Source organism: Juglans regia, chromosome 14 (assembly GCF_001411555.2).
Source record: "Juglans regia cultivar Chandler chromosome 14, Walnut 2.0, whole genome shotgun sequence".
Taxonomy (NCBI): Eukaryota; Viridiplantae; Streptophyta; class Magnoliopsida; order Fagales; family Juglandaceae; genus Juglans; species Juglans regia.
This window is the reverse complement of record NC_049914.1, coordinates 4,700,589-4,724,468: the sequence shown is the minus strand read 5'-3', so window position 1 is coordinate 4,724,468 and position 23,880 is coordinate 4,700,589. Positions and strand designations below refer to the sequence as shown.

At 37.0% G+C, this 23,880-nt stretch overlaps 3 protein-coding genes across 4 annotated transcripts; 1 reads left to right on the top strand and 2 right to left on the bottom strand.

Annotated features, from left to right (window-relative positions):
- Positions 1 to 4,104: 4,104 nt before the first annotated feature.
- LOC109008513 (probable xyloglucan glycosyltransferase 6) lies at positions 4,105 to 8,783 on the top strand. Its single transcript, XM_018988626.2, has 5 exons — positions 4,105 to 5,069; positions 5,908 to 6,216; positions 6,840 to 7,130; positions 7,205 to 7,318; positions 7,696 to 8,783. Exons 1-5 carry the CDS (start codon positions 4,362 to 4,364, stop codon positions 8,329 to 8,331), a joined length of 2,058 nt encoding a protein of 685 aa, XP_018844171.1. The 5' UTR covers positions 4,105 to 4,361; the 3' UTR covers positions 8,332 to 8,783.
- A 585-nt stretch (positions 8,784 to 9,368) lies between these two features.
- LOC109008514 (peptidyl-prolyl cis-trans isomerase FKBP62-like) lies at positions 9,369 to 13,891 on the bottom strand. 2 transcript variants are annotated; one of them, XM_035685214.1, is made up of 13 exons: positions 13,449 to 13,891; positions 13,270 to 13,356; positions 11,950 to 12,210; positions 11,751 to 11,825; positions 11,588 to 11,668; positions 11,312 to 11,506; positions 11,129 to 11,221; positions 10,878 to 11,053; positions 10,622 to 10,744; positions 10,308 to 10,454; positions 10,093 to 10,220; positions 9,778 to 9,902; positions 9,369 to 9,686 (listed from the first exon to the last, which is right to left on the bottom strand). In XM_035685214.1, the coding sequence occupies exons 1-13, from the start codon at positions 13,630 to 13,632 to the stop codon at positions 9,673 to 9,675; spliced, it is 1,689 nt and encodes a 562-aa protein (XP_035541107.1). In that variant the 5' UTR covers positions 13,633 to 13,891; the 3' UTR covers positions 9,369 to 9,672. The 2 variants fall into 2 exon arrangements, with proteins under 2 accessions (XP_035541107.1, XP_035541106.1); XM_035685213.1 differs by having other exon boundaries at positions 9,782 to 9,902.
- Positions 13,892 to 18,955: 5,064 nt separating this feature from the next.
- Positions 18,956 to 23,015, bottom strand: LOC109008515 (peptidyl-prolyl cis-trans isomerase FKBP15-1). Its single transcript, XM_018988630.2, has 6 exons — positions 22,811 to 23,015; positions 22,602 to 22,648; positions 21,901 to 21,963; positions 21,270 to 21,360; positions 20,557 to 20,661; positions 18,956 to 19,293 (listed from the first exon to the last, which is right to left on the bottom strand). The coding sequence occupies exons 1-6, from the start codon at positions 22,881 to 22,883 to the stop codon at positions 19,205 to 19,207; spliced, it is 468 nt and encodes a 155-aa protein (XP_018844175.1). The 5' UTR covers positions 22,884 to 23,015; the 3' UTR covers positions 18,956 to 19,204.
- Between the last annotated feature and the right edge of the window lie 865 nt (positions 23,016 to 23,880).

Sequence of the window (23,880 nt, the reverse complement as noted above, 5' to 3'; positions counted from 1 at the left end):
ATAGCCAGAGCCTTCTAGGCATATTCAGAGCGCTTGTGGACTTCATGAGCCTCCTTGCACTTGCGCTTGAAGTGGTCAAGGCAGAAGCCATGTCTATTCCTATGAAGCTCTATGTAATCTCCTTGAGGCATAGTGATGAGGAATTTTGAGACTCGGCCATCTTTCTTAAATTGTACACTGCAGTGCCCAAACCTTCGAAAAACATTTTTTTGTTCATCTCTCCGAGTATCAACTGACAAATTACCAATATACAAAGCCATTTGAGAAGTTTTGCATTCCTGAAAAATGAGCTTGATGCAGTCTGGGTATTCCTTCAATATATATGGATATGGATGACACGGGTGGGTTGTGTACCTAGAAATCAATATCTTCTAGTTACCCACATCTCTCAAATTAGCAGCCTGGATTGCAGCACCATATGTAATAGCCTCATTAGGATTGCAGGAACTCTTTGACGAGAAGGACCGGTCCCACGGCTGCATTTCATCAAAAACCTGGAAAGCTTGTTTTCCATATTCTTCTCGATTGGAGTTAGAGGAGCTTTGACCTTCATTCTCATTTGGGTTTGGTTGTTGGTTGTCGGGAAGATGAATGGGTCTAAGTGATCAGAGGAGTTTTAGAGCTTCAGTTGGTTTTGGTTTTTAAAGAGGTTGTCGGTCTAGATCGATTTGGCACTGAATAAATCTTCCACCAGGGTCAAACTCCCTTATGATGCCCAAAACTTTGAGGACGCTCCCAAACCCAAAGTTGTGCTCAATTTTCCCTAGGTTTCCCACCTTATCATCCCCTTTAGAAACGCCACAAGCACCAGGCCAACAAGAAGCGAACCCTTACTCGTGTACTGCAGATCCTTGAAGACCATTTCTTACAATAATGAGATCAAGGTTGCAGTCCACATGGTCTAGCGCTTCTTCAATTGCATTTTTTCTAGTTGTTCGGAGAACCACAAGGCCACTATCGCAGGGTGGGTCTCTTCCAACTCACAGTCGTTATCTCTGACTTTGTTCTCGAGCCGATTAAGCTCAACCTTGACCAGATCTGACCCATAAAGAATGTTATCGACTCATTAGCGTTGAGGCTGGGTCTCACTGACGCTCTCTGCGACGAACTCTCCCCTTCCTTAAACGCCAGTGACGCGTGAGTGTATGTAAGCTCAATACTGTCATTACTAGCGAACAACGTCATTGCCACCATCTCAGGAGCCAACACTCCTACTTCAAACACCTCCGCCATTCTAGTCGATTTGACCAACTTCACGGTTTCAACCATAGAGATTTCCACTGTAAGTGTATGTTCATCTTTTTTTTGTATTGCACATTTTTTGTGATCCAGATAGTTTGAGTTTTCATTCAAATTCCTCTTAAATTCTCTTATTTGCTGCAGGATTCGATCTTGAGTTTGTAGCGATTGTTCTACCGTCTCCCTAATTTTTAGCGGAGGCGCAATAATTTCTTTCATGTTGATAGCACAGAGATCGGCGTCTGTACCAATTGTAACACACCTCAAGGACTAAAATAAAATAACATTGAATTGCACTCTTCGAGGAGAGCTCCTCCAAGGAAATGAGAGGGAAAATGAGAGAAAATAGGAAAAAGTATGTCATTCCAGATTCATTCCTTACACTATCCAGTTGAGTATGTATATACTCCCATGATGACTTTACGGAAAGCCAAGAAAAGGCCATGGGCCTTTTAAGTTCAAACTAACACCAATTAAACATAGGAAAAATTTTTGCATCTGCCTACCCCGGCACACACTCAATGCATTGAGTATAAAAAAAAAAAAAAATATGTGAAGTGTGTGCCGGGTGTAGGCAGATGCATAGCAAACCCCTTAAACATAAGTGAGAATATAAGCAATTGGGCTTAACTAACACCACCCTAGCCCATATTAAGAAATACAATAAAACTAAGCAAAATAAATTAGCTATCCAAGCTCATAGAAGCCATTGAGCCCAACCCTCTAATTCTTTATTGCCCCAAACCAAAGCCCACAAAGACTTCAGTCCATCCTTCCTCGTAGATATACGGATACCGACGACGTGTGACAAATTGCTAACAGCAAGTATCGACTCAAGTTAAAAATAATTATGATCATTTGCTGAAAAGTGCAACTAATTCGATCAGTTCAAGATGGCATCAAAATCTAATAGGCAAATCTTGAATCTTCCCATTTTGCCAAGGAAAGTCATGATTAACAGATGAAGAAGTTCATTACTTTGCATTCCGATGGAGCATAAAATAATAACAAAACAGTTCAGAGTTAAACTAGGCTGGATTTCAGGTTATGCCCCTGATGAAGAAGGATTGGAATTCATCATGATATTTGCAGAATAAGACTACTGTTACGACCTAATTTTGAGATAAATATGGGCTTATCTTTTTGTTTAGTCTGGTTTCATTTTGGTCATGAGTTGGACAAAACATTAATTGAGGAAGAGCCTGGAGGCCTCTCATGAGTAGTTGCTCCAATTCCCAAGCTAGGCCGACTCTTAAAGCTGAGATCCGATCGATATTGCACGCTTGTCTTGTTTGAAAGCACCGTGCATGTATATAGGGAATGGGGAATCATTGTTCTTAAGCATTGTAATTGGCACCTGGCCTGAGGGTTCCTTAGTACTTAAAACAAGTAGTACATATACGAATGGAAGTGATATGTGGCATGCAACCTGCTCTATCTGGCTGAGGCTGTTGAAATCCAGAAGAAAGTTGCTGGAAATCATTCTGGTTCATGAGCATCGATCATAAGGTTAGATTCAATGTGAAATACATGTTCACAATAAAATACAAGTTGAATACAATATATGCATCCCATGCATTTAATGCTACCTGTCAAGATTTTAGACATTAATGTAATACATATATATATATATATATATATATTTGAGAGATGATGTTTGCAATCGTGAGTGTACAAGCGCATTGTAGTCACTTTAAAAAAATATATATATATAGAATCCACATGAAAAGAAATTAATTTTTTAATAATAGATCCTATTTTTTTTTTAAAATAACTGCACGGTACTTGCGCACTCTACGATTATATGTAATATTATTCTATATATTTATCTCTTTCAAACCGTGTTCCAAATTGGACAAAGATTGACCGAGGATGATCTTACGTATATTACTCGAGTGGTTACATATATTACGGGGTGACCGGACGTGGTGGCTAACACCTGGATTGTTGCTATTGAGTGGCCGAATTCAACGTATAGAAAAATCTTACGCTCGACAGTTTGCAAGATTGTCATGCATGTGCCTTTTCATTAAACAAGATGGATATAATTAAGTTGTAAAAGTGAGAGTATTGTGACGTGTATTCGTAATTTTAAGTATAATATTATATTGTATACATATAAAGGAAACATTTTATCATTTTTTTAAAATTAAATTTAAAATTTAAAATTTTATAATTTTGAATATATCAATAAAAATTGTTATGCAAATAAAAATTATAAAAATAAATAACTTTTTTCAAAATGAAAGTGAAAATTAGTTTAAAATAAAAGTTGCACATGGGATAAAAGTTGAGATGGATTGAGAGGGTTTGTGATAGTAAAATAAAAGTTAAACTATTTATTATATTTTATGTAGAAATTTAAAAAATTTATTTTGAGATTTAAAAAAGTTGAATTGTTTATTATATTTTATGTAGAAATTTAATAAAGTTATAATGATGAGATAAGATGAGTTGAAATGAGTTTATGTGAGTTTTGTCTGGCCTCGTTTGAATTCAAAACCTACTTTAACTCATTTCATCTCATTATTATAATTTTTTTAAATTTTTACATAAAATATAATAAATAATTTAATTTTTTCAAATCTTAAAATAATTTTTTTAAATTTTTATATAAAATATAATAAAAAATTTAATTTTTATTTTATTATTTAAAAATCATTTTAACTCATCTAAACTCGTAAATCCAAACTGTTCCTTGATTAGTACAAAGCGATCAAAATTCTCGAAATAATAAAATGAATATCCGTGCGTGTCACTCTCGTCAGCACAGATCCATGTGAACACAAGCCGCTGGAACGCACCGCACATGCTTAGTTGCTTCCTCTACCCTTTAATTTGATAAACCCATCGGCCATCGCTTAAAATACTATGCGCAAGAAAACAAACAGCAGACAGAGAGAGAGAGAGAGCGCAAACCCCCGCTAAACTTGGTGTGCGCTGTTTCTAAATATAGCTTTGAGCTGAGGCTGAGCCCCGCCTGATGAGAGCCCCTCGTCTTCCTCCTCTGGATCACTCACAGATTCCTCACATTCACTAAGCAAATCACTTCTGACGTAGATCCATCTCCCATATATTCCTACCCCATACATTCTGTTAGTGTTGGATTTATACAGACTCGTATGTCTCGAGCTCCGAACTACGAGTTCCAGGAATGGTGGAACAAGCAGAGAGACAAGGACCTGGAGCTCCTTCCCCAACCTTCCTCTGACATTCCTCTTAATTCCACTTCTTTTCTTTCCGTCCAGATCAGCTCCGATCCGACGGTCGACAAGGGCCGCGCTCGTAGCGCTCGCCAGCTTTCCTGGCTCTGCCTCTTGAGGTTCCAGCATATCGCCGCCTCCATCGCCTCCCTCACCACCGCCTTCTTTTCCCTTATCCGTACTGCCAACCGTCGGATCTCCTCACCGGACTCCGCCGCCGACTCGTCCTCCTCGCGTCTCTACCGCGCGATCAAGGCGTTCTTGGTCGTGGTTCTGCTCTTGTTGTCCATCGAACTCGTCGCTTACTTCAAAGGATGGCATTTCAGGCCGCCCTCCGTGGCGTCCGCCACCGAGGTGTTGGGAATGGTAGGGTTCGTGTACGCCAATTGGCTGGACATTCGCGCCAATTACTTGGCTCCGCCGCTGCAGAGCTTAACCAATGTATGCATCGTGCTGTTTCTGATTCAGTCGGTGGACCGCATCGCCTTGATTCTCGGATGTTTCTGGATCAAATTCCGGAGATTGAAGCCCGTGGCACTGATGGAATATGCCGCTGATGCGGAGAATGCAAATGCTGATTATTATCCGATGGTATTGGTGCAAATCCCAATGTGCAATGAGAGGGAGGTAAGAACATGTAGGTCCCAAGTCCCTTTTAACACTGTTTTTGTAAATTGAACTTAAATTATTGTATTGTTGCACTTGAATTCTATAGTTAAGCTACACGTTGGATACTGATACTTCTGTTGACTTGATAAGTTGTTCATCAACGCGTCACTGGTAAGCGACAAGTCGCTCATATATATTCGATGCTAGTTGTTTTGAGCTTGTTAAACATGTTTGATAGATTGGCGGTTGTTTTCTCTTGATATTGAAGTGACTTCTCTTTGGGCATTACTTGAAATTGTTGAACGCTTTGTGTTGATGAGTTTTCAATTCAAGTTGAAGTTCTGATATGGTCTAGTCTGTGAATTTGTGTTTCCGTGGACAATTAGGAGTGTAATTTTAGTATACCTCAATGTTTAATGTTGGTTTCTCTTCAGGATGACCTTTTTCGTAGTTCAAAATATTATTTACCAATTGCAGTAGTAGTGCAATAGTCGTGGTAATATGAAAGCTTGTTGCCTATTCATCTTCACTATGGAATTCTCTGCCTGATGTCATGTCTTCTAGGATGTTGTATAACAGTTTGTGTAATTATTTGCAGTTACTTGGAATTAACATTAGGTTGTGATGCATATGGAAATTGAGAACTGTAGTTGCTAGGTAGACAGACATCCATATTGCTGCCTGGTAGTTGGTTGCTTATATTTAGTTTTGTAGTGCGCTCCTCCAGCATCTTTTTGGACATGACGTGATTAATCACTCATTATTAAATCTTGCATGCTTGTATGTTGTTTTGTTTTTTTACCCTTTTTCTCAGTAGTTGTTAACACCTACTGTGCTGTGCTTGGGTGCCAAACAGGTTTACCAACAATCTATTGCAGCAGTTTGTATCCAGGACTGGCCAAAGGAGAGAATGCTTGTACAGGTTTTAGATGATTCTGATGACTTAGATGTGCAACTCCTTATCAAGGCAGAAGTACAGAAATGGCAACAAAGGGGTGTTCACATATTATATAGACATCGTCTGATTCGCACTGGCTATAAGGCCGGGAATCTCAAATCTGCAATGAGCTGTGATTATGTAAAAGATTATGAGTTTGTGGCGATCTTTGATGCAGATTTTCAACCAGGACCCGACTTCTTGAAGAAAACCATTCCTTATTTTAAGGTAATCTCGCAATCATTATCTTCTCTATTAAGGACTCTATTCGATTCAGCATGCTTAAAAGCTTGTGTTGATTGAAAGCACTCTTAGTAGAAAAGAACTTGTTTAGATTGCCAGCTTATATATTTGTTTACGTCTCCAATGCATATGTTTTACACGTGCACATTTAAGCACAAACAAATTCAAGTAGTATTTATTAATTTATTTATGAGTTACACCTATCTTCGGTGACTTCACATGTCATTTTTTTCTTATGAGGGGAATAAGTACCATTTAAATGAGATAAAAATCATCTACTTCTCGCATGACAACCAATAATCTTGTAGTTCTATGAAGGTATTCAAATAGCCACTTCTTGCTGCTATTTCTACTTAGTGTATCTGCAACCTGGTAATGCCCCTTAGGCTAGTATCCAAGCTTCATATTCTTCTAGCAACTCCCGATATCTTTCTTGCTCAGAACTTGTGTTTTTCCTTTCCTCAAACCCACGACCTTGATAATCTATGGACTTTGTTAGTGCTTTTGTTTTAATAAAGAAAAAAATGTTTGGATTTTTCTGCAGACATAGGTGATGTACAAATTTTTTATTATCTGACTACAAATTTTTGTGTACTTTTTTTGTGAAGGGGAATGATGATCTGGCATTGGTCCAGACAAGGTGGTCATTTGTGAACAAGGATGAGAACTTGCTTACAAGATTGCAGAACATAAACTTATCATTTCACTTTGAGGTTGAACAACAGGTCAATGGCATGTTTATAAACTTTTTTGGGTTTAATGGAACTGCTGGCGTTTGGAGAATTAAAGCTCTTGAAGAATGTGGTGGCTGGTTGGAACGAACAACTGTTGAGGACATGGACATTGCTGTTCGTGCTCATCTTTGTGGTTGGAAATTCATATATCTGAATGATGTTAAGGTGTGACGAATTGCCATGCACAAAGAATTTTACACTTCGTGAGATGATCCATAAACTTACTCCTACTTTTGCAGTGCCTTTGTGAGCTCCCAGAATCCTATGAGGCTTATAAGAAACAGCAACATCGATGGCATTCAGGTCCGATGCAGCTGTTCCGTTTGTGCTTTGTTGACATACTCCGCTCAAAGGTATGGAAGTTTCATCTGTTTATGATGTAATTTGCATTATATCACATATAGCAGTTACCAGAAAGAATTGAATATGATGAAAGTGTAGCAACCTTGATTATCCGTAAATTCAGAAGGTATTCAATTCAATCTTAATGTATTGAGGAAACAAAGGATTATGTGATTGACTAATCGTAGCTCTCTCCTATAACAAACTAGGAAAGTTCCATTTAGACTTTCAAACATAAAGATGAACCAATGAACAAACAAAATGATTCCAGTATCCTTCTAATTAAGTTGCTTATTTCATCATTGCGTGGCTTTGATTTTGGAAATGAAGTACTTCAGCTTCCAGTTTGTTATGTCTCATGTTAATGTTAGTTGCTTTCATATTCCAGGTGAGTTTGGCCAAGAAAGCCAATTTGATATTTCTTTTCTTCCTCCTAAGGAAGCTTATCCTGCCATTTTATTCATTCACTCTCTTCTGCATCATTCTTCCCATGACCATGTTCATGCCAGAAGCTCATCTACCAGCTTGGGTTGTCTGTTATGTTCCCGGAATCATGTCTATCTTAAACATCCTTCCTGCACCACGGTCATTCCCATTTATAGTTCCTTACCTGCTTTTTGAGAACACAATGTCCGTGACCAAGTTTAATGCCATGATATCTGGATTGTTTCGGTTTGGTAGTTCTTATGAGTGGATAGTCACAAAGAAATTGGGAAGATCATCAGAGACAGACCTAGTTGCCTTTGAGAAGGAATCTGATCCACTAATGGAAAATATCAGTCTTCCCAGGTCGTCCTCGGATTCAGGCCTGGAAGAGCTGAACAAACTAGAGATGTCAAAGAAAACTGGGAAAAGTAGAAGAAACCGTTTGTATAGGAAGGAACTGGCACTCGCATTCATTTTGTTAACTGCCTCGGTGAGAAGTTTGTTGTCTGCCCAAGGAATTCATTTCTATTTTCTATTATTCCAAGGATTCAGTTTCTTAGTTGTTGGTCTGGATCTGATAGGCGAGCAGGTGAGTTGACCTTTAGGGTTTTTATTTTTATTTTTTAGCAATCTTGGAAAATGATTTCCCAGGATTTGAACTGGGGATTCAGTTCTCCCTTAGTGGAGCCGATGTGCCAACCAAGCATTAGCAGTTCATACCTGCTATCTGGGGTTTTGCAGATACGAATTGAAGCGATTTCATCATGCTTGGCACATATTTAGTCTTTACATTTATCATCTGTGTAAAGGGATATTGTATCATTGTTGTTGCCTTTTGTGGCATTCCTCAACATAAAGTTGTACTAAGGTTTTAAAGGGATATGACCCTCAAAAATAGTGCAGAGGCAAGAATTCTTAATTCCAATCTGTTTGGAATGGCTACCGTGTAAGTCAGGAATTGTTAAGAGTATATTACATTCTTTATGTTGTGTTATCTTCGGATTGTGTAAGATCAGATATATATTTTAATCATATTTCGTTGGAATGAAATCAATGTTTCTCGAACTTGAGGTATGCTCTATTTCAGTTTGTACAGATCGGATTACATCTTAGGAAATTATTCTTTTTGCACGATTAAGTCGACAGTAGGAAAAGAATTGGCCTTGGAACGCTTTTAACTTTTAGAAAAAACCTATGGCCCGATACATCTATCCCCCCCTCAATTTTGAATTTTTGAATTTTGAATTTTTGATGTATAGAAATGCTACAAATTAATATAATTTTAATAAAAATAATCTTACAATCTAACATACTGTATAAATTTACTTTTTGTGAATTTTATTATTGTTAAAGAGCCCATTTAAGAGCCATAAGTACACTATAAGCCTCTCGGCGCTAGGTGAAGCCGAAACAGCTTCATTCTTGCATTTCACGGCTTGTTTGCTTTTTTTTTTTTTTTTTGTTGGCTTCTATCCCAACAAGCCAAACAGCCATGTTGGAACGACGTCGAGTAGACAACCACCAACCTCTTTAAAACTAACTACCTTCTATTTTAATTTGGGTTTCAGGGGTACGTAATATAGACACAACAGCATTCCCCTGCCTGGCTTTTAACAAAGATATGACCCCTTCATATTAAATTATGAGAACATCAATACCATTACCATCATATGGTGGAAACACCAGTTCATTTCAAATTTCTTCTATTGATAGCCAGTTCTGAAATAAGATTTTTATGTCAATAATCACCAGAATAGAAAATCCATTTGAAATTCTCAAAATGCCAATAGAAGTCCCCATACTAAAGAAAACAAAAGGGCAGCAGGACCCTGAAAAGGTTCGTGTTTCATAATTTACTCTCTCTCGTCACATATGGAAGTTAGAGGTTCATGTTCAGCCCGCTCATGCATTGCTGTCTATATTCATAGGCTCAGTTTCCTTAGCTTCTGTTTTCTGCATATCAAAGCCAAGGCAGGTTTAAGCATCACAGCGGCAATTATAAAATATACGCATCACAGCCAGTCACAAGAATGGTAGGATTCACTTACTTTTGTTTCATGAGATCCCAACTTATTCAGCTTCGAGAACATGTTGCCATAAAACTTTGCCTCTCTTTTATTATATTCTTTCATCTTCTCCTTCAAGGTCTTATACTCTAGCTTCACATCCCTGTTTCAGCATATAACAAAAGCAGCATATTAATGGGATGAAAATAATTTTGTACTGTTTTGTGTGTATCTGAGTCTATAGCAATCAGGAGCGCATTGCATAAAAATTATGAATGAGACCTGGAGTAATTTTTCCATTTTGAGGAATAAAGAATAGAAGTCTATATGAAGTATCAGGAGATAGAACCTACCTATTATCAGGGTCAATTTCAAGAGCTTTCTTGATATCCAACTCGGCCAAATCCAGGTCAGCCTGTCGAATATACGCCTGAGCCCTTCTGTAGAGAGCCTTAACATTTCTGCTCTCAAGTTCTAACACCTACACATTCACAACCAATTAAGTTATAAAGATATACAGCCTAAATGGCAACCGCAAAGCCAAAGACCTCGAACTAAGGCTAGTAACCTTGGTGCATAATTTTTCAGCTTCCTTGTATTCTTTTAACTTCAACTTGCAAGCCGCATTGTTCAGATTGCAGGCAACCTTCACTGCCTTGGCCTGTTTTTTCTCCTCCTCACCAAAGGAAGAATCATACTCGATATACTTGACAGCCTATTCACACGAAAGATTGTTCAAGTCAAAGACAAACACACCCAACAACCCTTTGACATTTTCCACGTTCTATTTACCTTACTCTCTTTTTTGGGGTCAAGATAGTTTCATTACTAAATAAAAGAAAAATGCATCAGGAGGAATGTTTTCTATTTCCTTTTTGTTACCTTCTCATATTTCTTGGAAGCCTTTGCAAATTTACCAGCCTTGAACAGTACATTTCCTTCTTCCTTCTTTTTACCAGCGGCTTCAATTTTTTCTTGTGTGTTCATATCCCATGATTCCTTCTCCTGAAAGAAGCCATTAATAAAAAAATAAAAAAATAAAAATAAATCAGCTCAACACCCACAAATTTTGATAAAACTTTATCCCGAAGAGTTACCATATCCATACAATAAATTCAAGCCCAGACTCTGAACTAACCTTGATGAAAGATACCAGCTCAACCTCATAGTAAACAATAGAGTTGGGAGGAACCACGGCCAATTCCTGCTGAGAATGAGAGGATCCAAATGCATATTCTGGTGCAACAGTCAACAAGGCTATTTCACCCTTCTTCATTGTCATCACAGCTCTATCAAGCCCTTCGATAACTTGCTCTGCCCGACAAGTCCAGTCCACTATTTAGTATGTAGCAAAAGTGAACAAAGTCCAACTAAAGGTTCAGTATTTACCTTCATCTGTCTTGAACTCAAACAGCTCTTCTCCATCATCATGGCCTTTCTTCAAAAATACTGTACCATCTTGCAATTTACCAATCAATTTCACTGCAAGATGAAAAATAATGGAACCTGTCAGGACTGGACGTACAACTTTTTGTAAAGATTCAAATTAACTTCAGAAAAATCCAATCTTGCCTTTAACAACAGCTCCATCATTTGGACGCTCATATCCCTCTCCTTCCTTTAAAATTTTCTTAATAACCTTCTTGTCCTCGGTAATTTCTGATACAGTCTTCCATGATACCAACTCTAGAGTTATCTGCAGTGTTGCATTTGGTGGTACTGCACCTTCACCACCAGAAGCTGGCTTACCCTTTTCACCAAATGCATCTGAAACCAACAGCCAACAAAATTAGAAAATCGCACTAGAATAATTAGCTTCAACAGAACATCTTCAAGAAGACAACTTACATTGTGGCTTCACTGTGAGAAGCACATTTTCCCCCTTTTTCATTGTTTTAACAGCCTTAGACAATGCAGGGCAGAAATGACCTGGTCATATGAGGGAATTGAGTTAGGCAAACCCATCATGTACCTCAGAGTGGCATTGTTTAATAAAAATAAGAGAACACACCCTCTTGGACAGTGAATTCGCGTCCATCTGACTTTGCAATGAGTGTTCCATCCTCAAGAAGAGCTTCATACTTAACTGCATTAAGAAAAAGAGGTAGGGTATTAAGGGGTTATCGGGTACAATTATGTTATTAAAACAGCACAACAATGCAAATAATCATTATAAAAGGCACATAAAAGCTAGAAAAGTATTAGCATACCAAACACTTCATCAAGGTCCTTCGGATTCTCCCATTTCTCTCCTTCCGTGAGAATTTTCTTAAATATCCCACCGTCCTTACATATGTCCTTGACACTAGTCCAAGACAGCAATTCAACATCGAATTGCAAGGTTGCATTAGGAGGAATGGTGGGAGGAGAACCAGGCTCGCCATAAGCTAGCTCGGGAGGAATTGTGAAAATGGCATTTTCACCTTTCTTCATGGTTTTGATACCTTGGTCCCATCCTTTAATAACTTCTCCTGCAACCACACAAAAAAGCATGTCAGACAAATGGTGCTTCACCTAAATCTTCGTAGGCAACAAAGTAAGCTGTAAATTCAAACTAAAAGCATGTTTGAAATAGTTTTCCTAAAAGTGGAAAGAAAAAGATAAGAAAAGGACGCTGATCCCGGAATTTTCAATCACAAAATGGTAGACTGTTAGGAACAAAATATTAAGCAGAACCTGTATGTTTCAGCCCAGCCTACGTAAAACCAAAATCAACTAGTATAACAAACATCGAGGTTTTGTACACCTCTACTACATACAATCCTACCAGCATTCACCACATCATTTCCCGAAACTCATAAAACCAACTCTTCTATACAAAGATTTTTTGTTGGGCAAACGAGACCCAAAACTTTACCGATGTTGTGCAAGTATATTGGGGTCGTTATTAGCAATTGTTATTCATGCTCATTTTCGGGTTTTGATACTGCACATCCATGTAGGATTCATTCGTCAACCGTCGCTTACAAGTTAATACATCAGCAACTTGCATGAATAATCCAGAAATAGACGTTGAAAGATCGTTATTGATGCACTGTTTTGACCCCTTATGGTCGATCAACTTTCAAAGAGCATGAATCAGAATCCATAACCTGTGCAAAAAGAATAACTAAAAATCTACTGCCACATGAGTCACTCCTGGTGCCTGTCCCTGGTGAGGAAACCCAAGCTTACAAACAACCCAACGCAGACAGCTTGGAATGCCTCAAGACCTAAAGCAAGCCTTGCCCACTTTTTCAACATCTCGGGATTCCTAGGACTGTAGGACATATCATCAAATGCCACCCAGAAATGCCCCTTCAAGCTTCAAAACACATTGAAAATCCTTCAAAGAAAAATGCGGTTCTTATAGTTCTTAGATAAGTAACAATTTGAAACAAACATTGCAGTTCTTATACTAATTTAAGTCATTTAGCTCGGCAGGGGTTCCCTACTTTATCGATAACCACAATGTCGCATAAGGCAGACCAAATCAAGTCATTATAAGCAAACCTCAAAATAACATCGAAAATCCAACAAAAATGGCTCACCTTGACCGAGAGTGAACTTGAACGGCGTCCCCCTATCGCGGCTCGAATCGAACTTAGTGCCATCAAGCAGAGTTCCAGTATAATGCACTGCACGAACAATAAATATAAAATGAGATATAAATTTTTTTTTTAAAATCAATAAGAAAGAAGGAAAGAGAGTAAAAGAAAGAGATGAGTACCTTCGACCTCGTCGCCGCTATCGGGAGTTTCCCAGGCCTGACCTTCCTTGAGAAGCTTCTTCTTCAAGCCCTGCGTGCCGATCTCCTTCTCCTCACCAACCTTGAGAACGGGGCTGTCTTCGGGGAGATCGAGGTCATCGTTGATCATATCGTCGGCGGGGGGCATGTCGAAATCCTCATCCATCACTCTACCCTGTCGAAGAAGGAACAAGAAATAATCGAATGCGAGAGAGAGAGAGAGAGAGAGAGGCTTAAGTTAGAGTGCGAGAGAATTCTAGAGAGTGAAAGAGAATGCTTGCTGAGGAGGCTAGAAGAAACGAGATGCTGGGGATTTTATGGCGTGGAAACTAGGGGAAGGTGGGGGAGTTGTGTTGAACAGGTCGTTCTAGAGTGTTCGAAAAAGGGTTTAAGCTTAAGGGAGTGAGAGAAGTGGATGAAGGGCCGGGATGGTTCCAGAGAATGTGGGTGCGAGAGATATAGATCAAATTATTATTATTATTTAATAATAAATCATAAGAGAAATGATAGCTTTACCGAGCATTTGCACAAGAGGTGCATTTTTATTTTTTATTTTTTATTTTTTTAAATGTTAAAAAGTGTATTGAATCGGTTGTTTTTTGTACTTTTTTAAATATTAAAAAAATATTTCTTAATGTTTAAGGAAAAAAAATTTAAAAAAAAAAAAAAGAACTGCTAGTGCTAGCCGACTGCTGTGTTGGGTGTCCACTAGTGTATTTAATTTTTTTTTCTTTTCATCATTTTTTAATATTTTTAATCATTAAAAATATATTCAATTTTATTAATAGTTATTTTCTTAATTATTAAATAAAAATAAATAAGTTTAGTTTAAGTGACTCTACTAATATTTTAAAAAATATAAACAATAAGAAGAGAAATCTTTAGGACTAGTCAGGCTGTTGTTAACTAAATAACAGCCTGCCAATTACAGAGTAACACCTAAGATTTCTACCACACTTATCCTGAACCAACACTACATCAGAAAATAAGAAGCTCTTCTTCACGATTTCGGACCCTTACCCCTTGCACCCCATGGGTGGTGGCGAGAAGTAAGAAGTAGAAAGGTGGGGACGTTTATGAAATTCGGGTTTCAACACTCGATTTCTATATATTTGGTATCTTGAAGCTAATGGGATGTGTCATGGGTCTCTGATCTGCTTCATCGATCTTCTATTATCGAGTTTTTTTTTTTCTTTTATATGGAGAAGGGATTCGATCCTTAGTTGGTCACATTGACTTTTCTTATCGAGATTTTGAAAATGAAAGATAATAATTTTTTTTTTATACTCCGGTAACGTCTTCCTTGGGTTTGACTCGACTGTCGTTGTCTTCTAGATTTCCTAGCTGCTTTTCTTCTTATACAGATGAGAGTTGGCAATAATCTGTGTGGCAGACAATTGCGTTTGATTGCCTCCACTGACCAATTGCGTTTACGAACGGATCAAGAGAAAAACGAAGTTTTCGCTCTATCTCTTTGTTGCTGAGGGAGACCTAAAAATGCTGAGAATGGTGCAAGTATTTTGAGATTTTTAATTACTTTTTAGCTTTAGTAACATATTTTAGAGACCCTTTCGCAACGACCTCTTTAGAGATTGTTAGGAACCTTGTTGGTTGACTGTTTGTATCAAGGAAAATGATGATAGAAATGCAAAAGGGCTGTTGCAATGGAGAACATAGTGTGCATACAAGGTGTTTGTTAAAATGTATTGCTTACGGACTGAGATGGTCGGCAGTGCAAAGAGACGGACGAGATGAAAGGGAGGGGCAATGGTGAGATGATTTTCTAACAGAGGAGATGAAAGGAAGGGGCAGTGATGAGATGAATTTCTAACGGAAGAGAAGGGATGAAAGGGATGGACTCGTGGTGAAAGATCAATTGTGTGTGGTTGAGACTATTGATGCATTTGTGCAATTTCTGACGTAGTAGCTCATCAAAGGAGGGCTGTTATACTTCAAAAAACAGCCTGACCAGTTAGAAGCGGGACTCTAGATCATTCTATCCATATACCATCGTCTTCATATAATAATCCAATAATAATAATTTTTTTATTTCTTAGCCTCGATTCGCATGATGAAAGCTTGGAAGGGGTACGTAATGCGGTGACTGTCGACTGGGGGGTTTTCTTTTGCATGTAATGTGAACGTAGAACAATGAATCGATTTCACGTCAATTTTTTTGCCAATTCTTTTTTTTTTTTTAAATAATATCTCAAATCTCATACTACATTGGTAAACAAAAGTTTTATCAGATATTTTTAAGAAAAGAGAAAAAAATATATATTGGTCAATAGGATTTCAACATCTATAAGATATATTTATCTTACAATAAACCACACCTTATTGAATCAATTTAATTTCACTCTTCTCTCCCCTCCCCCAAGTCCTCTCCCATTTCGTTTCTCCTCTCCGCGATTCTCCCACTCCCCGTTCGATTATTCTCTCATCAATTCTCCCTCTCCCATTTTGATTCTCAATTTACATGTCTCCGTTGCTAAGATTTCAAAGAGCACTTACGTCGATACGCTTTCAAGAGCTCCTTGACCAATTGCAGGCAAATGGCTAGTTTGATATTGTTCTAGTGCATGGATTTGGGGGTGGTGTCTTATCATGGAGGCATGTGATGGGGGTGCTTGCTCTTATTGGTCACGATGATGGAGGCCTACTTGCTTTAAAGGCTGCACAAAGAGTCCAAATATCAATGAATTCTTTCAAGGCGTGGTATTGCTAAGTGTTAACTTGATAAGAGAGGTGGTTCCGTTTTTGGATTTGCAATGGGGGTTTCGAAATTAGAATTTTCTCATTTACCAAACAGTATTTATCTAACCTCAGAGAGCTACAAATCATTTTGAATCAAAGGCTCATTATTTCTCACATTTTCTAAGCAACCAAACATAATTTACTAAGTCAAAAACTCATTTATCTAACCTCAGATTCTTCAAGCGATGGAAGCTACAAGTCTTGGAAGTCGACAGGGGGTTTCGAAAGGATGGTGGGAGACAGGGGATGAGGCCAACGGGACAATTATTTTCACATACAGAGAGAGAGAGAGAGAGAGAGAGAGAGAGAGAGAGAGAGAGAGAGAGAGAGAGAGAGAGGCCAATAGGGGTGGGGGTTTCGAGAGAAGAGAAAACTGGAGAAGAGAAGAGAGAGATCTCGAGCGCACAGTCTCAATATTATCGAAATTCATACGTGGCAGGTTTTTATTCGCTGGTAAAAAACAAAACTTCACACCTGACCGATCCGTCTCTCTATTTCTAAATAGCAAAACACACAAGTATAGAGGGTCCCCCCAGCTTTTTTAGAAAGAGAAGCCTTGACTTCTCTCTAGAAAAGCCAAATCCCTTTGACAAATCTTGCCGGAGAGGAGGGTGGAGCCATTTTACATTTTTTTCTCATTTTCCTCTTCCTTTCCACTACGTGTGTGTGAATATGTTTTTATAGTAGTGTTTTTTTCTTCTCCCTTCCACCAGTTTGGTTTTTCTCAAATCTATTGCATCCCGGCCACCATTAGTCGACACGCGCCCCACCACTCCACTCTACAGTCGCTGATCTACTGGAACAACGTGGAACATTGCCAAAAATGTTAGCACATGGCCCTCACGCGGGGCTTGTTTCTACGCGTGGGCTTTACACGCCGTTGCGCCCTGACAACTCTGTCAGCTACACACATCGTACTAGTAGGTTTCCCACATTCTGATCTTTTAGATCGGCCCCACCTCACTTCCAAACCATCGGCGTGTGGTCTACATGAGCCACTACTGGTATGCGGAAGTACTATTGCTCCGCCGCAGCTCTATCCTTTCGACGCCAAGATTCCTACTATGTTATCGTTTTCCCTAACCGATGATCTTGAAAAAGGGACTACGAATCTCTCCAAGAAATATCTTAAGACAATTGAATGCAGTGCACCCAATTACACCGCTTCCAGCGGTGGCTTACCAACAAATCATCTTTCAAGACGAAGTCTTCTTTGTAGGGCATGAGTGACCAAGAAATTAGTCCGAGAACTCGTTTTATTTTTCTTTTTTTTTACTACTTTTGCATTGTGGTTACTGTATTGGGGTATTTGTTGGGGAACCCCACCCCTCATCATATATCATATTTTATAATATGTAATGAAATTAGCTTGCTTAGAAAAAAAAATTATTTTAAAATTATTTATTTATTTTTATTATTTTATTACTATTTACAAATTATTTCACTACTATTATATTTAGGCAATACTAGGGATCCTGCTAGGGGATCCCATTCAAGCATCCTGTTTCTTTTTTTCTTTTCTTTTTTTAGTTTTTTTTTTATGTAGTGATTAAGAAAATATTGTTTAATAATATTGTGAATTTTTTTTAAAAATATTTAAAAGTGTTAAAAAAATGATATGGAAAAAAAAATTTTAATTTCACAATTTTTGTAACACTTTTAAGTATTTTTTTAAAAAAGAAAAAAAATCGCAATATTATTAAATAATATTTTCTTAATCACTACATAAAAAAAAACTAAGAAAAAAAAATTGAAACGAGATAAATGAACGTGATCTCCCAACAGGATTCCTATCATTTTCCATTATATTTTAGAACATTCTTAACATCTAAAAAAACAAAAGCCCTCAATCGGCCTTATTCTAGCTCTATTGCTATGTTGGAATGAATACTGTTATTATATCGTCTCATTTTATCCTCTCATTTTGACTACTCATGTATTTAATTTTTTTTTAAATTTTTTTCTTTTACTTACTGATTAAGCAATTGACTATTATCGTATTGGTGTATTTTTTATTTTTTATAAATATTTAAATATTAAAAAAATATAAAGTAAAAAAATAAAAAAGTAATAGTAGGCATGCAGGAGGCACACTAGCACTACCTATGTTGGAATACCGTTCCTTTCCTTAGCTCCAAAACACCAAGAAGCCATTGTCATTCATACAGTTGTTGGCAACATGCCAATTTTTCATTAAAAAATATCATGAAATCACCTCGAAAACCAGTCGGATCTATTTCTAATAAACTATTAATCAAATTCTTTACCACAATTAGATTTTGGCAGTGTTGAATCAGCAAAGCACCACTGGAAATTTGAGTTATAAGTTTTTACCAAACTAGAGTCATCTACTTGAATTGAATGAACCCTAAATTCTAATATTTTAGATGTTCCTCTTGCTTAATTTCACGTTTTCATTCTATCTTGCTATCATAACATAAGGATTAGAAGAATGTCACCCTCTCATGAGTGAAGTCCCAGGCTTTAGTTTCCATAATTTCCACCCTCTTATGAAAAAAGAAAAAAATAAAAGATATAGACCTGATCTAGATGGCAAAAAAGAAATCCAAAGCCACTTTTCCAGTATCCACTTCTCATGAGGGTAAGCGGAAGAGGTCACCACTGACCATGAAGCCTGGTTGTAGATAGATCCCAACAATAGTTAATGTCAAGATCTTATGCTTCCAGGCAAATATCTTAATGCTTGGTGACCATTTTGACACTGCTCACACTTGAAACATGAATAATTATAATTTATGGTCTAAGAATCCAGCCAATTATATGATAAAAATGAAAAGGCTTGCCTAGATATATCTCTAATCAAGATACAGAGACCAGCATCCCATTTAAAAGTTTCAATGCCGATTGTTCTCTACGGTCTGAAAGTAAAAAGTTAAAAACATTGTTTTGGATCACCAAATTAAGATACCAGGGGAATCTAAAAGTACAGATTAAAAAAAAATTAAGATTCAAGACTCCAACTACAGTTCGGCATCTTTTGTTTTTCCTTCACTTGATGTTTTCCCATTCACTGCAACAACCTCCGTTTCAAATATTAGCGTTGCACCACCTGTATTTTCCAAACAAAATGCATATCAAATTTAAACTAACAAATAATGCATGGTACTTACAGTTGTGTGTAGGAGACACGCGACTTTTACGAGTTTAACTTTTCATGTTCACATCTTATGTTGTCTAATGCAGTATATACCAGATGGTAAGATAAAGGATGTTTTTACATTGCTACAAATTTCAACCATTAATCGGGTGAAATACATTTGAAAGCAAATCATCCTTTTTTGTTGTATCCAAAAACTTGAAGGTGCGGATCTTAAAAACCCAGCTAGACCAGTTGAGGGTCAAAGACATTAACCAAACCCAAGAAATCCATGTTCAATTAGATTTAACTATATATATATATATATATATATATAATCTAACGGATAACCTAGTTTGAGAATCATGTGATACAATCCTATCCAAGGTGTGATACTATGGGTGATGCTTAAGTTTATCTTATCTTTTCCCATTTATTTTCTCTTTTTTTTAACCCGAGGTGCATTTGTTGGAAACTCTTTGCCGAGGCCTGCGCAGCCCAGGGATTAGTCGGGACGCTATTCCCGGACACCTGGTGCCAATAAAATTTTTTTTTTTTTTCTCCTTCGAATTTTCCAGCAATTTCCTATCAAATTTAGTCAAGACTAGATAGGAATTTTCACCTTCTCTTTCCCTAGAATCCTATGCTTTAAAATCCTAAAATAACATGAGTCAAATAGCCCCCAAACAATCACAAAAGGCCAAAACACTCGTCCTGGATTACTGTTCAGAGCCTAGGAACATCCACCCTAATATTTCGGTCTATTTCAGGGAAAAGAATTCACTGTAGCCCTAGTTATCCCAAGACCCTACAAATCTCTGCTGCAACATAAAACCTTAGCTAGCCTACAGGTCCTTAAATTTGGCTGCCTACAATAAAATCCAACGGGTTCTACATATTTAATTTCTCAAATCTCAATACAAAAATACTAGTAACTTGATGGAAATTCACTGCATACATTTTCCAGTGGTAGTAAGTCCAGTACTTGGTTAACAATAAAAAAAAAGTGGTTACCAATAAAAAAAAAGGCTCAGTACTTGGTGCTTGGTCCTTTTTAAGACAAACCTTTACAGTTCAAACTCAACCTACTCAATTCACACAGATCACAAAATCAAATTCAAATGCCAAGATCTTTTCATCATAAACATTCCAATTAAAATTCATCAATGAAAGCGGCAGGGCAGGTCTGCATTCAATGCCTATGCTTGAGGAGTGAGCAGCCAGTGAAAATGTTACCTGGGATGGTTGGTGGAGAACCTTGGTCCCCATAACCAAGTTTTGAAGGTATTTTCAATTTCCGCTTCTCACCAACACACGCTCCAAGTAATCCTTGGTCCCACCCTAAAAAACAGAAAAAGGAAATTTCAGGCATTAATACTTTATGCATAGTTACCAATAAACCAATCTTCACTATCATATAACATTAAGATTAAACAAAAAGGCAGGCACCCTTTATAAACAAAGGTTTGCTTCTGATTGTGAACCACTGTAATTGAAAGATGATTGAAGCTTAAGCCGCATGTATGAGTCAAGTAAAGTGCATAATCCTCAGTATCTATGCTCGACATAAATATGAAGGAACTGCCAAAAATTCTCTCACTGCAGAACGAGCACTTTGTACACACTCTAATATTATGCTCAACTGTTTTCTTAGGATACAGATGACTCTTTTTTTTCATATAGGTACCTACAGATGACTCTGAAAAAAGAAAAGGTCCATGGCCAGTACTATTCACAGATTCATAGCTGTACTTGCAAATATTAAACAAACTCAAAGAGTCATGGTTTCATGTCATTATAGTGGAATCATCTATATTCAAAGGCTCTCCACATGAACTATATTCTTAATTTTGTCTGTTTCAACAAGTAAACAGGATTTTAACACCAGTCATCTTCTATTCATTCACCAAAAACCTAACAATTTGCAACCCAAAAGGGCCACCGCACACCTTTTATTACTTGACCCGTTCCAAGCTCAAACTCAATTGGAGAGTCTCTTTCGAAACTAGAGTCAAAAACAGTTCCATCTGTGAGTGTTCCCTGCAAATATAAGTGGCAAGTCGTAAGTATAATGCAGGTTTCAAAGTTATAACTGAACCATAGAGCAATTTTGAAATAAACCCAGCTAATTGTTGACCTTGCAATAAGTAAGGACAAAGCTTAGTACACATAAACGTAGAAGCATATACATATGTGAGTGTACAAGAAGTAAACAAATAAATGTTTCTCATTATATTCAAGGACAACAAATAAAATTCATTCTATTCACGAGAGAAATCTACTGAAAGTAAACCTCAGTTGCTCAACTCCACCAGTTCATGGGACAATTAACTAACTCAAGTCCCAACAGGCAACTAATTTGACCGCTCACAAATAAAAGTTTTGCATAGCAGAATGATTGTACCACCTTCAAAGGATGCAGCCATTAGAAGTCAGCGCCTTGATAAACAAAATATCCTACAAAATTCTATAAATTTAAACTTTGTGATGTGATGTGTTGATACACATGAAAATTATCAATTCTAGAAGTAAGTTGCCTATAATGCATTAATAACCAGCTAAATCTGCAAGCAAACTTACCCGATAGTGTACTTTGATTCTATCGCCTTTGCGAGCTTGAATGTCACAAGAATCTGGCTTGTGCTGCAAAAACATATCGCATCCGATTATTAAGGAAGAATCGGACGGTAATATGAGCATGAGATAAGGCAAACCTTTACATGACCCTATAAAAAGAAGACTGCTTTTGAAAAAAGAGCCATTTCGTATAAGAAAACTATGTAAGTTAAACAAACTATTAGAGGTCCATGGTTATCAATCAATTTTCACTAAAAATGTATTTAGAAAGAAGAGGAAACAATCTTGTTAAAAGAGCCCACAGCTCAATTATCCCAACTTGAGAACTTATCTCTAACTGCTAAAAGCAATTCACCAAATGCACCAAATGGCAACACCATAATCACCGCTCTGTTTTACTATATTGTCTCCGTGATTTCCATGCTAAAAGAGACAACTAAAAACATCAAAGATCCTACGATATTCAGAAACATACCAATTCAACCTCCTCAACAATATTATTTCGCCTACAAATTTCTTCATACTTGCACATCATACAAAATCACCCAAAAAAAGCAACTTTACACGACACACGTTTTCTCTCTTTTTCTTCCTTCTTTTTAAGTTTTCAAATCCGCCACCCGATGCAACGCTATAAATCATTCCCGGTTATAACATCAATTACAAAAAAATAGATAATCGAATTAAAAAAAAAGAAAATTTACCTTCACACCGATCTGTAATTCAGTCACATCTTTCGACTTCGCAGAAACTGAAGAATATAAAGCAAAACGAACCCAACAGTCAAAATCACACGGAATCACAAACCCAAACCACTTTGTTTTGGTATAAACCGAATACGAATAATCAGATCCAGTACATTCGATAAGCAACGCATAGAAAAACTAATCATAAAAGGACAGTCGCATGATACCTAAAGTGGAAATTAGCAACAAGAAGAAAATTGGGGAGGCCTTCAACGCACAGCTCAAACTCATCTTGGGCATTCTGTCTCCCGATCTCTCTCTCTGGTTTTACAGCTTGCGCTCACTCCGTCTCGTTGCCGGGTTTATATAGGTCATTCGTCCAGTAAAATTAGGGGACCGTTTCTTCGGTACGCAACGCTGCTGCATATTTGCATTTTGAGAAATTTTATCCTCGAATATTACTTATAATAAATTTATAAATTAATTATTTAATATCACGTTCTGAGATGTTGAGAATATTAAAAGAGATGATAATTAAAATTTTTCTTGAATTTTTGACCATCCATATACATCAAAAACTATCTCATCTGCGCAGGGTTCTCAGATTTAATCTTTGTGGCTGAAAAGAGACGAGCGTATTATCTTCACATGCGGTCATGGATTTCGAAGGCTATCGAAATTGGTATAAACTGTAATCTATTATTTTTCGCATCTATCTTATTGTTTTTCTTTTTAGTTTTCTTATTATTAATTAAAAAAAAACAATTCATCTTTCAGACTTTTATCTATAAAGATTGAGTCCTCTCACTCTACGAATGGTGAGGTTAAATTTTTGTTTAAACATAAAGTATTATCTCTTAAACGTTTGTTTATAGAGAATATTAGCAATAGTAAAAATCAGACTAGTCACAAAATAAAAATAGTGTATTGATGGAGTTCTAAATACATTATTTTGATTTATGATATCATGTTTGATATAAAAATATCTCATAATGTATCCGATTATAAATTTAAGTTTCTTGATGAATGAATTATGACAAATTTTCTTAAAAACAAAAAAAATCTACTTCATAATCATTATTTATCTCATTAAAGTACTGGATTTTTTTATTGGTACTAGAGTTATTAAATATAATTTGGGCATCTTTAAGGCTTTTACTCTTAGAAAGGGAAAATTAATAATGATAAAATTCGGATGCTTAATATAAGCTTGAGGATATAATACGACATCATTTATAATAAGACAAGAAAAACATTGCGATTAGATAAGCTTAATATGCGTAATATAAACTTAAAA

Coding starts and splice junctions, on each gene's coding strand:
- LOC109008513 (XM_018988626.2), top strand. CDS start 4,362: ATGTCTCGAGCTCCGAACTACGAGTTCCAGGAATGGTGGAACAAGCAG. Junction 6,217..6,839: donor AAACCATTCCTTATTTTAAG/GTAATCTCGCAA, acceptor TTTTTTGTGAAG/GGGAATGATGATCTGGCATT. Junction 7,131..7,204: donor TATATCTGAATGATGTTAAG/GTGTGACGAATT, acceptor CTACTTTTGCAG/TGCCTTTGTGAGCTCCCAGA.
- LOC109008514 (XM_035685213.1), bottom strand. CDS start 13,632: ATGGATGAGGATTTCGACATGCCCCCCGCCGACGATATGATCAACGAT. Junction 11,826..11,949: donor GGACCTTGATGAAGTGTTTG/GTATGCTAATAC, acceptor TTCTTAATGCAG/TTAAGTATGAAGCTCTTCTT. Junction 10,745..10,877: donor AGCTGGTATCTTTCATCAAG/GTTAGTTCAGAG, acceptor GGCTTCTTTCAG/GAGAAGGAATCATGGGATAT.
- LOC109008515 (XM_018988630.2), bottom strand. CDS start 22,883: ATGCCCAAGATGAGTTTGAGCTGTGCGTTGAAGGCCTCCCCAATTTTC. Junction 21,361..21,900: donor GAATCAAAGTACACTATCGG/GTAAGTTTGCTT, acceptor TTATATTTGCAG/GGAACACTCACAGATGGAAC. Junction 20,662..21,269: donor AACGGGTCAAGTAATAAAAG/GTGTGCGGTGGC, acceptor TCTGTTTTTTAG/GGTGGGACCAAGGATTACTT.